This window comes from Manis javanica, chromosome 15, assembly GCF_040802235.1.
Source record: "Manis javanica isolate MJ-LG chromosome 15, MJ_LKY, whole genome shotgun sequence".
Taxonomy (NCBI): Eukaryota; Metazoa; Chordata; class Mammalia; order Pholidota; family Manidae; genus Manis; species Manis javanica.
Genome location: NC_133170.1, coordinates 19,141,289 through 19,154,290, shown reverse-complemented (window position 1 = coordinate 19,154,290; position 13,002 = coordinate 19,141,289). Strand labels below are relative to the sequence as shown.

Here is a 13,002-nt window from a genome sequence, read left to right as displayed (position 1 = left end):
TTTATTTCATAAGTTATTGGAGACCTATTTTGAGATTAGACATTTTATATATATTTAAAGACTGGATAGTGTAAATAAGCAACCATCAGCCTTATCAAACAAAAAGAACCTTTAAACAACAGTAAAGTAATTGGAATTCAAGGTAACCAATGAAAAACTAATCAATTTGTAGGTTTTTATTTAGGGTAATGACCTTAATATAGATACATAGATATATTTTAATGTAGAAAATGGAATTATTCTGATTGACATGCTGTTGTATTGAGCTCAGAAGTAGGATTCTTCATAAAATAATAAAACTTCATTTCTGTAAATGTGAATTAGAACATGTGATAAAACCAACTGAATTATTTATGGTCCTGACTTGGTTTGCAAATTGGCAAAAGTACACATAATTAAAATAGAGAAATTATTTTCTTAGTGGTAAGTGTGACTGAGCGGCAAGCTAAAGTAAAATTCACAAATACAGGAAAATGCTGTATTTCTGATTTTGTTGTATCAATAATCATAATGTCTCACTTTTAACTAATAGATCCTAAAAAGCTAAGTCACACTCCTGCATCAGCTATGGGTTCTTCACAACCTGTGTCTCGACAGTTGCAACCCATCCAGCCAGCGCTGCCTCTTCAGCCCTCTGGGGTGCCAACAAGCGGGCCGTCTCAGACAACCATACATTTACTTCCTACAGGTAAACTTGCTGACCCATTGGACTGCAGTTTTAGTTTTGCCTGCAATGAAAGACAACTATGGAAGCAGGTGGAAAGATTAGACAGAAAATTATGAGTAATTCCCATTGTTATTTTGAAGGCATGTCTTTTTTAATGCAGTATAACTTAGTTTTGTGACTCACTTAAGGAGCAGTATTGATACAGAATGATTATAAAGAAGATTTAAAATCTATATGTCTTTGTTATCTGCCACTGTAAATAGCAGAAATGAATATAGTTTCTCTGGAAAGGATGGGTGTACTTCTTCATTCTGATTTTAATCAAGAAGTTATAAGTGACTGATCAAGTAAGAATTTTAAATAATTCTTCAGTTGAGCTAGTTTTAACTGGCCTAACATTACTATTTAGGAGATACACTAATATTTTATTTGCTACCTTTCAAGAAGCTGTAAGTAGATATTTTGAAGATGTAGCCTGTATTTCCTAAACTGTTTGGAAGCCAATCAAGACAATTTTGTCTTCATAAAATAGCCCATTGCTTAGAGATTTATCTGCAAAATACTTATATAAGCATTCTTCTCATTAAGGAAAACATTGAGTTCACATGGAATTTTATTCAGTGAAATATAGAATGACAGTCACTTAATCAGATAATTTAGAAGAAGATATTCTGCAGATGCATGTGCTGGATGTGCAATCCAGAATAGGTACCAGAATGAGTAATGAAGAGATGACAGGATTCCTTCTTATATACTTCCTTCTGCTTTCTAAGGACTCACACTGAAAATTAGGATATGTAAGGACTAAGGAGTATTTTGTAAAGAAACCTCTTCATCTTGTTATATCCAGCATTTGCCTCAAATTTATTACAAAACCTATTTTTCCATAAGAAAGTAGATTTACTGTTTTTTTTATGTAGTTAACACATGGTCATTTGTAAAATGTGATTCTAATTCGGAGTTACTAGCTAGAAACTGTTAATTCTTAAAATCATTATTATAGTTCAGTGCTGTCAGTGAACATTTTTGATTCATTTTTGGATAAAATATATGTTAACGGCACTTGAGGCATTAATGCTCTCTGGAATATAGGCTAGGAGGAATGCCTGAGTAGAGAAGGAAAAAGTTTCTATTTTAATGGATGTTTTGTTGTTTTGAGTAAGAGATGATTTGGTTTACATGAAACAAACATCAGTTCCAATAACCAGCCAGTTTCTTAAATTGTGGTAATACACAGTCACTCTTTTGGATTTACACCCATTGGTAGGCCTGGAGGGCCTAAAATCCCATTCTGCTATGAACAGTTTAACAACTGAAGAGGGAAAATTTGCTCTTCTAAGTCATACTCTTTTAAATAGATCATACTCTAGGGTCTAAAACCTTTTTTTATCTTCATATCCTTGTTATCTAGTCAAATTAGAGAATGGGAAGGACATTGGACATGTTGAGATGCTCTTTTCTTCTGAAGCTTGGATTGTAAATATTTCATTAATTTTGGTTGGCCCTGTCATTCTTATCTTTCAACATTACAAAAGGAGACTGTTCTGTTGTCTCTTTTTTCTCTTCACTATGGGTAATTGTTTTTGTGCAGTTAATTATGTTAATATTCTTTACTTAACGTAGAACTTACTGCATTCTTAATGTATTTTTCTGTTTCATTAGCTCCAACTACTGTGAATGTAACACATCGTCCAGTAACTCAGGTGACCACAAGACTTCCTGTACCAAGAGCTCCTGCAAACCACCAAGTGGTTTATACAACTCTCCCAGCACCGCCAGCTCAGGCTCCCCTGCGAGGAGCTGTTATGCAGGCCCCTGCAGTTCGGCAGGTCAATCCCCAAAATAGTAAGAGACTCTTTTCTGGTATATGGCCCCAATTTACATGTAGTTCTTCAGCATTTAGTTGTGGTGGCTTGTATTAGTGTTAGAATTAGCAAAAAGCACTTGTAGTATCATATTAAAACTATTATTCATTTTTCTTCCCTTGGGAGAGTTAACCAGAAAAATTGCATATGCATATGATCTGTGCTTCGTGTGTTGTCTCCATTTTAATTTATGCCCTGTACTGTCACAGCACACTATTTGCAATAAGTCTACACTCCACTCTGATAGATGTATCTTGCTTAATTAAAGTGGAATTGATCATTTGTGATTTAGCAGAGATGATGGAAATAATGGTAAAGGATAACATCCTATGAGAGAATCTTAAAGGTATGGAAGGTGGCTGAGAAGTAAGACTAGAAAATGTTAAGGAAATTTTTAGTTTTCCTCATTTTTTTTTTTAGTAGTAAAATATACAGACAGAAGGTTATATAAAAGGTATATATAAGTTTAAGGAAAAATAATAAAAGGAACCACCTATGAACTGTTCATCAAGCTAAGAAATAAGTTTTATCAATATCCTATAAGCTTACGTATGCCCACCCTTAATTGCATCCTTCTATCAGAGGTAACCACCATCTCTATTTTCTGCTTTTCTGTATGGTTTTACTGCCTATAAAGGTATCACTAAAAATACTTGTTTTGCAAAATGTAATAGCAAGGACAAATCAAGCTGTATAAAGAAACTGCAGTAATGCCATTGGTAGGTTATGTCTTCTGGGAGAAGATAAACTAAGCAGAGTCTGTCATTCACAGTCTGGCTTTAGCTTTCTTTGGGGAAATCAGTCAGCAGCATCATGAATGGGTTCTGGGAAACTGGGCTCACCACAGCCAGGGTGCCTGGCAGAATTATATTGTGGGCCAGGTACTGAATATGTGGCAGAAATGTGGTCAGGGCAGTAGGTGGCTTTGAATTTTCTGATTCTTCTGCCCTGATGTATGCCAAAACAGTTTTCTTTTGGGTGAAATGGGTATCCTCAGCTGATGAGCCGGGCATGGAGAGAAAGTGAGGAACCTCTTTAATGCAAGGCAAGAATAATTTAGTCAGTGTTTCTGTCCCAGTTATAAAAATGACACAGCAGAGATATTTGTGAAGACAGCTTCAGTTTGTCTTTAGAGTCACACTACCCTTCATGGCCTGCCTGCCTTCTATACGTGTGCCTGCTGCGATCCACTCTTCCAAGATTCTGCTCACAGTCCTCTTGATAGGGATTTCATTTATTTCTCTCTTATGCTGGATCTCCTGTTCCTTGAGTCCAGTGTTCTTCTTTTTCTTGATTTTCTCTCTCAGTGTGTGTGTGTGTGGAGGTGTGTGGTTACTTAACATACATAAAAATTTGTTCATCTTCATACTCAGATGATACTTTAAGTGTAGACTTCTAGGTCAGAAATATTTTTCCTTTTGAATGTTAAAAATACCACTTTACTGACTTAAGGTATTTAATAATAACTTCTACCAAATTTAGCAAAGAATTCTAATTTTAGCCATTAATTTCCTTTTGTAGGTGTCACAGTTCGAGTGCCTCAAACAGCCACATATGTTGTAAACAACGGACTAACCCTGGGATCCACAGGACCTCAGCTCACAGTGCATCACCGCCCACCGCAAGTGCATACCGTACGTGCTGCTGCGTGGCTGTACAGAGGTCTCAGCTGTACACTGTCAAACACTACTGTCGTTAGCATTTTTTCTTTAAACCAGTTATATCAAAAAGACAAGTCTTCTCTTTTCTAGCAGAAGTTTACTTAAGAAAACAGATAATACCATTATGAGCAAATGTCCTTAGGGATGATGGTCATCAAGAGGTGCTGAGTTTGCGTGCCGTGATGTTCCCTGTGGAGGAGGCCGCAGCTGGGGCGTGTGAAGTGAAAGAGACTAGTTTTAACTCATGGTACATGGTATGGTTAAGTTAAAAAGAGTTAGTTTTGAGTATTAAAAAGAGTGTTTTTAAAAGTATGTTTTCATGTTACAACTTTATTCTTAAAAACCTTAGATGAGTTCTAACTGCTATACTGCCGTCACTTTGTTTTTAATAATCCAGTAGTATTGGGAATTCATTTGATAAGAGGTCACAGAGAAAACCAAAGATTTCTCCTTAGGTTTAGCCTCTAAAACAGTGTCACATCCTGAGACAAGATTATAAGAGGATTTGCTTTGGCATGTGATGGAAGTGGGAATGCTGGCTTTGTGATAGGAGAGGAGATACCAAGCAAAGTATCCTGTTTTAATGCACAGAATAATGGCTAGCATTTATTGAGTGCTTACTATGTGCTAGGTACTGTTAATACATGCTGCTGTCATACAGGAAACCTATGGACTCTTGCTCCCATTTTTTTATCCTTTATTATACATATGGCAGCTCATGTGCAGAGAGGTTAAGTAACCAGCCAGTCATACCCTGTAACAACGCTGCATTCCGGCTCCAGAGCCTGTGCTCTTAGCAGCTATTATTTTTATTGTCCTATTACAGTGAAAAAAATTAGTATTCCTGGAGCACTTACTATACCAGGCACTCTGCTAAGAACTTTCCATTTTACTTAATCCCCACAACTTTATGAGGATTATTATTCTCCTTTTAATAGAAAAGGATATGGTGCCACAAAGACTCAGTGTCATTACCCAGGCTAGTGCCAGAGGCAGAGCAACTTTCAGACTTGACTTGTCTGATCCCAGCATGTTTTCACAGTGCAGGCAGGCCCTTAGGGTGTGTCACAAATACACCATTACTGTTATTTGCAGCTACAAATAATTTATTTCATTCCAGTTTCCTTCGAACAAAATACATGGTAAAAATCTCTTACTATATCATATTTTGCAAATTTGATGGTCCATCTGAGCTTTTTTTAAAAACAGGATTCCATGTGTGTGGTCTTAGAATAAACTGTGTCTTATAGGAGGAGCTCTCTTTTAATTTCATTTTAATTAATCGAAAACATGTTTTTAAATGGGAATTTCATATATCTATAAAAGTAAAATAGTGTTGGGAACCCCACATATCTATTACTCATCTTCAGCATTTACCAGCATATGGCCAGTCTTTATTTCATCTATAGGGCCACTCACTTATTCCCCCAACCCATATATACACTGGATTATTTTGAAGCAAATGCCTGATACCCTATTATTTTATTTATAAAGCTTAAGTAAAAACCTCCATTGCAATGGCAAAACAAAGCAAAATAATAGCTCAATTGACTTAACTACTTTTGAAATATGAGCAGCTTCAGAATTCTAGAATGTTAAGAATTAGAAGGGATATTTAAGGCCATTTAAGCTGTTGTCAGACTCCTTAAATTCCTGTGTTCCCTCCAGTCAAGTTCATGGCTTCAGCCATCATCTGTTAGATCTGGCTAGCTATGTGGTAAATACTTGAGTGATTAAGTCATTTTAGAAAAAGATAATTTTAGAGAGGAAATAACAGCAACATGGCCAGTATTCAGATTTCTACTTCTTCACTTTCAGTGTTTTATCTATTTAAATCTGATTTTTTTCCCTCTAACTTTATACTTATTTTAGCTTTTTAACTGTCGAGTGTACCTCTTCTAGATGTGTATATGAATTTTTTCCCCTAGGCATATGAATTTCAGCAGATTTGCATTCCTTGAAATTATTCAGCATATCCTTTTTGAATTCTCACTGTGTGCACATTACTGGTACTAAGCTTTGAGAAGGCATAGAGATTTAAAAAGATGTCATCAGATCTCCACAGTGTATGCATATTATCCATTTAATGAGATGCATAGTAAAACATCCTTTTTGGTAAATGAATTTCAGTTAAGGAAATCTGACTTGTCTCATGACTTCCAATCTAAAGTCAGTGAGCAATGAAAAAGAAACATACTCATATCCCTGTTGCCTAGCTCTCACTTGAATCTTTTTTGCAAAAATTGTTAACCCTATAATCTTAAAATCCAGATTTAATGACAATATATCCAGTGTTAAGACAAGTCAGTTTGACTTACTATACCTCATATTTATGCTTTTTCATCATCTGGCTTAACCTACCTTCCTAAATTCATCTTTTCTTCTTCACATGCTCTGTGTCTAAGTAAAAGTTAATACTTGTGTTTGCCCATAAACCCCCTCACTTTTCTTTCTCCATGCCTTTGTTCGTGCTTTACCTTTTGGCAGAAAGGTACGCAACGACTGCATTTCCAAATCCTATCTTTCATGGTCCAATATAAAGTGTCACCCTTTTCCTGCAGACTGACCAATAATATAATATACATTCATCATTAAATGGACCTAATTATAAGGTGGTGCTGTCTTTATATGGGACAGCTAAAAAATGAAAGTAGAGAGCTCAAATTTCATCTGAGAGACTGCCACACATGATACTGTAAAAATGTTACCTTGTACTAAAGTGAGAATCTGCATTACAGAAAAGGTACAGTTATTTTGTTAGATGTAGATGATTATTTCAGTTTCTGTCTAGATAATGTTCCTTCAGAAAGGGTTTTTCTTTCCCCAAAGAAAACTCTGGTTTTTTAGATCCAGAAATGTATACTAGAAGTAACCTCAGCACCATGGTAACCATTACTGTAGCATGATTGGTTATAAATCACCAAATAGAACTTGACAACTGTAGTGTGGTGTTTGACGTAAAATGGTCTCTTTCTAAGATGTTTTAGTTCTAGCATTCAGAAACAGTTTTTTCTGTGATCATTACTGAGCAACATGATTCTTCTTTTGTTAGGAGCCCCCACGCCCTGTGCACCCAGCACCCTTACCAGAAGCCCCCCAACCACAGCGTCTGCCCCCAGAAGCTGCCAACACATCTCTGCCTCAGAAGCCACACTTGAAGTTAGCACGAGTTCAGAGTCAAAATGGCATTGTACTGTCGTGGAGTGTCCTGGAGGTGGATCGAAGCTGTGCCACTGTCGACAGCTACCATCTCTATGCTTACCATGAGGAGCCCAGCGCCACTGTGCCCTCGCAGTGGAAAAAGATTGGAGAAGTAAAGGCACTTCCCTTGCCCATGGCATGCACTCTCACCCAGTTTGTCTCTGGCAGCAAGTACTATTTTGCAGTACGAGCCAAGGATATTTATGGACGATTTGGACCTTTCTGTGATCCTCAGTCAACGGATGTAATCTCTTCTTCCCAGAGCAGTTAAACCTTGGAGCCTTTATCTCTCCCTCTTTCAGAAGTTCCACTTTTTTGGTCTTCTTTTAATCTTGTGCATGATATCCACTGTAAAATCCACATTGTGCAAGATTTCTTGGACAGATGTGTATATACACTACATTTGTTTATAACCAGAAGTAAAATAAACAGTCCATAAAGCAAGAATCTTTTCCTGGCTTCAAGGTTTTGAAATGTAAATGTGCACCTTGCTTTAGTTTTAAGGCTGGGAAATATATGTAGGTATTTGTGTGTGTGTTTTCCCTATTTATGTATTAATTGCAGTGGAATCTTCCATTTTCATTCTCAAGTTTGCCTCTCTTCCATTATGAAGTAAGAAGGTCAAAGATCTGAGCTATGTAACTGGCTTGATTCTGCTTCTAAGGGATCTGTAGGTTCATAGTTAAATATTTCAACTTAATCTAAACAAAACCCAAAGAAAGAAAGAAGCAAAATGGTTAAATAATTTAAAATAAGTTAATTTGAAAACAAAAAAGAATCTATTCTTCTTTTCTTATACGTTGTTATTTAGCAAAAAAGTTCTGCAGTGGCCCCTTCCTTTCCTGGCCTGGCTTTTACATTCATTTTGTGCCTTAAAGGATTAACTACAAAAATTAACACGGCCATATGTCTCTTGTTTCAGCCTTCACCCTTCACTTCTCCGTCATCTCCACCAATACAGCACACTCCCCTCAAGTAAATTTTAAGCCAAGGCTTTTGTGTATTATTCCCATCAGTGGTATCACTTACATTTAACTCCAAAATTTGACTGTCTATTTTCTCATAAGAATGTGAGTGTTTTTAATTTTGGTTAATTTAAATTAACTCTGTAAAGTGGACCAAGAGAAGACCATATTGGTAAGAAAATTTTTGCTCCAAAAATATATATTGCACATTGTTAGAGATTATGAAAGCAATTCTAGTTCACTTTATCACCCAGAGCATAGTATTCTCTCAACGGAAGTAAATAGTGAAATTCTTAAAATAGTGAGCTAAACTATCAAAGGGAAAGTTCCCATTTCCTCTTTGTCCTTTATCATTCTTCTTGTTTTAAGCTTTTAACTTTGTTTTGATGTGCCAAGTTTTGTCTGATTTACCCTATTGTCAGCTTTGGATATAGAATTTAAAGCATACCCTTTAGGGTCATGGTATTTAACAGTTAGATACCTCTTCAAAGTTAATAAAGTTCGGTTGTTCCTCTTCAAAGTTAATGAAGTTCGGCTTAGTTCATGAATTTTCAAAATGCTTGCCAGCTTTACTGGTCTAAGCAAAGGTTTCTAGATAGTTTAGGGCAGGACAGCTCGTGTAAGTTTGGGGCAAGAGTGTGGTTGGGACTACTTTGAGAATTCATGGAGTTTGTGTAATAGTTTTTCAAGTTCTCTTCACATACCCTATTTGAATTCATACTCCTCCCTTCTCAAAATAAATCATTCATTCATTTTTCCTGGAATTACAGGAGGGAGCCGTCCCTTCTATTACTGCTGCTTTGTTTGCAACTTTGATAGCTTGTAGTAGGAATATTCTAGTTATAAAGCAACTCTCCAGAGACTTTATTGATCAGTGTACTGTCACATTAGGTGTGACGTTTGATGTTCAAGAAGGCCCACAGATTGCCAAAATGTGAATGCTCCAAAACCTTCCTTTCACTTTCAGAAAATAAGACCATGTTGAAAATTAAAGTTTCTGTGAGTCAAATTTGCCAGCCAATTATGTAGATGTTACTCCTTCTAGGACTAATGATGATGGTAAAGAATTTGCCAGTGTCATGCCAATGAAAATTTTACGAGAAATTGATGATCTTCTAGATGTAAATGAACATCTGTCTGTATCTGCATGTATATATGTTTAAACCTGCAGTATAAACTGCAGTTTGTTTATAACATTTGCAATGGTTGCAGTGTTGATTATATATGTTCAAGAGCATTCCTGTCTACGGAATAGAAAGCCCATGTTTGAAATTGTTCTTTCTTGGCTGGTTTTTATGGTCACGTGATAACCTACCAGCCTAGAAAAGGTTCCCTTGGTGAACAGTCGTATTTATAATTCACTAATCCTCGTTTTGTGTTTTCTTTTCTTTAACCTTTCATTTCATAGCATTACATAATCAGGTGAAGAAAGCCCAGTAGGAAGAAATTATTATTTTAGCCTATATTGTGTATTTTCTGTCAAAGGAAAACAATTCTTAAATAGTAGCCCTAAGAATAGATTTACTATGTTACGGTAAAACTTTCATTTCAGATGGTGGAAGGAAGGTACAAAGAGAAATTGTAATTATTTGAGGAAGAAGTCTAAGATGGTCTCAAATTAGCTTGCCATGGGATTTATAAAGAACAGCTATATTGGATTTACTGAAAGGAACTAAGGCTTGAACTCTAGGCTTTTATTTCCAGCAGATTTTAATGTTGATGAGCTCTGGCTTTTTGTTTGGCTTTTCTTTTGGGAGAGAAAAGGGAGGCTCACCTCGAAGTGGCCCCTGATGACAGACTTTTTGTACCAGTTCACACTCCATGGTACCTTTTTTATTTCATGGTGCCTTTTCACAGAAGTATTACAAATAAGCTTGATTAGCCCTACATTTTCAGCCTGACAATACTTGTATGTAAGTATTGCCTTATTGGAAATCCTGGAAACTTCTGATATTTGAACTTAAAATGTAGGATGTTTATATGGCACTCAAAAGTAATGATGTTTGTTACTCTCTAGTTTGCACATTGGCAGAGTCATTTTCAGCCTATTTTAAGTGTTGAGCAAGCCTCTTTTGAAAATTATGTTCTTGCCAGTAAACTTGTAAATTAAAAAGACAGCATCTGTTGTAAACAGCTTTATGAGATAACCATCCGCTTTTCTGGACTCACTTTTTAAAACATGCAGTATACTGTGTACTGTTGAAAACAGTAGAAGTTCATGAAAGATGCAAAGAGTAGAGCTTTCTTCCTTGAAAAGTGGATAGTTATTAAGATACCATTTGCCTCCCAGAGGTGTTCCACACTCTCCCCACCCTTATTGCTGGATAATAAACGAAAGGTTTAATTGAAAAAAATTGACCTGGAGCAAGGAGCTTGGGATCTTAAGTATATCTACAGAACTTCGTAGGCAGGCCGCACCGTAGTTCTCTTACTGCATTGGGTAAGCATTAACTTAGGTTTTGTTGTTTGCTCTTTAACTTATATTTTCCAAACTATCATTTTTATGAGCAAGGTGAGTGTTCCTGTTGCATGATATGCATTTATCTTGTTCCACGAATTCTCCAGCACTGTACAAGGTTAACAGAATAATGCCTGTGGTATCCTCCTCTCTCACTTTCATACACTGCGATCTTAACACAGTTGAGTGCTGCGAAGACCTTCCAAGTGTTCTCCCTCATTTTCCTTCCTGGGCTGTTTGAGTGTCCTGTGATGTCATTTTATTTAGTGATTGACCAATAATTGTTTCATTCTAATTTTCAGAAAAAACGTGTCCCAGTATTAGATTATGGCAAATAAGTCTATCTAAAAGCAATGTTTGATTCTGCCTGCCTTACTATTTACTGGGCAAATGATGCCCTCCCTCCCCGACCCATGCCATTTTTAAGTTGGGGGGGGCAAGATTCTCATGAGGTGTTTTGTCAGTGTGGCAAGACTTAGATCTAATTCCTAAAACTTTTCCCCCTTGAGCCAGCCAGTGGGGAGAGTAGGATGGTACAAACACGTTTTGTCTTCTCCAAATAGTTTTATCATGCTAAATAATTTTCATTTTTTTTATTTGTAGAGTCAGCTAAGTACCCATCATTTATATTTAAATGCTGCCCTTTTTTAAAAAGTTTTATTTGTAAATAAGGTAACTGGGCAACCAAACACCTTTTGGGAATCCTGGCTTTAGTATTTTATCAGCCATTTCAAATTTAAATATAAAAATAAATCCTTTGTGGGACACTTGCTTCGTGGTTTTTCTTTATTGCTGTTGAGTGTAAATAATAAAGACAATGTAAAACCTTCCTAATGTCTGATATAAACTGGGCTATAGCAGGTTGCCCTATTTTTATTAGGTTTCGAAGGTTTTTGTGGGTTTTTTTCTTTCTTAAATGTACAGTAGAGTGGTGTCTGTATAAGTGTTAACTGTAGTGGGATTTTGTCCAGCAAGCCTGAAATTTATACTTTGAAATAAACTACTGGGTTTTTAACATTCTGAGTACTCTGATTCATTCTGATTATTCTCAGCCCTTGTGGGTTTTTATTTTGGAAGTCTCTCACCTTGTTAAGAACCACCCATTATACTGAAATATGGTTTATTTAACCTACTTGGCAATATACCACTCAAACTACATACAGTTCTCCAGCTTTGAAAGGAAAGTTCTGCAGAGTTGCTTCAGATTGGATATGCTGCTTTTAATGCAGACAGCATTAAGGTTCTGCTATATTGTGTGCCTAACTTGCAAAGACCCAGCTAACATTTATTAATGTTGAGAAAAATCTTAAGTGCATTTCTATTAGAGGTTCCTTTTAAAATGGAGCTACACCATCCCCTAGGGCTTTGTTACTAAGTATATCCAACCCTAGAGCTGGTGAAGACCATGGAGAATTACAGGTTCTTAGGGACCAAGCCTGGAAGTGGCACTCAGACTCCCTTGGCAAGAACTCTGTCATGTCGCACAACTACCTAAGGGAACCTGAGAGATGTCTTCCGGCCAGTGAAAAAGGAGAACGTATGGATTTTGGTTAGCAAGGGAGCAATTTCTGCCATTTCCTCTTCCCTGTAAACATGTGCTGAAACCTAGGATTGTTTCTTACCATATGTGATGTTTCTTCTGTGTGCTCCATCCTGTAGTGAATACTTGTCAAAAACAAAACAGTGGAAAATCAAAAGTAACAAATTTAATATATTTTATTAAGACTAATTCTGAATGGAAAAACAGCTAAAACAGTGCCTTTGGTATATTTGTAGCCTTCTATTGCCTCATTTCCTTTCTTCATTTTATGTCAGGTTTCAAAGTTGGTTTCATAGTAATAAAATCAAAGTTGTAGGCTTCTGGCATTCCCTTGTGGAGAGTTTTGTTGAAACGTTTCCAGTGAAAAACAGGCAAGCCACCTTGCACTGTGGGACCACTAATGGCGTGGGCTGTGTGCTCGGATGCTAGGAATATATCTGCCACCTGGAAAGAGGAGACAGACATGTTAAAACCATTTGGAAAAACGACTAAATTTTTTTTTCTTGTCTTTTTTCTCTGTTCTTTTTACAAAGCCACAATATATTAGCCTCCTTTAAAAGAAAATCTCAAGGTTCCACAGCATGCTGTTCTGTATCCATCCAGCATTCAAATGTGAATTGATTACTAGAAGTGTGTTAAATTTGC

General features: G+C 36.5%; 2 protein-coding genes across 8 annotated transcripts in view; one reads left to right on the top strand and one right to left on the bottom strand.

Annotated features, from left to right (window-relative positions):
• ATF7IP (activating transcription factor 7 interacting protein) overlaps nucleotides 1-11,834 on the top strand; it is a 142,192-nt gene extending 130,358 nt beyond the window's left edge. For all 6 annotated transcript variants that reach the window (XM_073222359.1, XM_073222360.1, XM_073222358.1 and 3 more), the window contains 4 exons: nucleotides 533-688; nucleotides 2,330-2,512; nucleotides 4,054-4,166; nucleotides 7,246-11,834. In XM_073222359.1, the coding sequence (XP_073078460.1) occupies nucleotides 533-688; nucleotides 2,330-2,512; nucleotides 4,054-4,166; nucleotides 7,246-7,665 (872 nt within the window). In that variant the 3' untranslated portion in view covers nucleotides 7,666-11,834. The remainder of the gene's footprint in view (nucleotides 1-532; nucleotides 689-2,329; nucleotides 2,513-4,053; nucleotides 4,167-7,245) is intronic.
• A 681-nt stretch (nucleotides 11,835-12,515) lies between these two features.
• The window catches only part of PLBD1 (phospholipase B domain containing 1), a 53,206-nt gene continuing 52,719 nt past the window's right edge, over nucleotides 12,516-13,002 (bottom strand). For both annotated transcript variants that reach the window (XM_037023063.2, XM_073222364.1), the window contains one exon: nucleotides 12,516-12,801. In XM_037023063.2, the coding sequence (XP_036878958.1) occupies nucleotides 12,619-12,801 (183 nt within the window). In that variant the 3' untranslated portion in view covers nucleotides 12,516-12,618. The remainder of the gene's footprint in view (nucleotides 12,802-13,002) is intronic.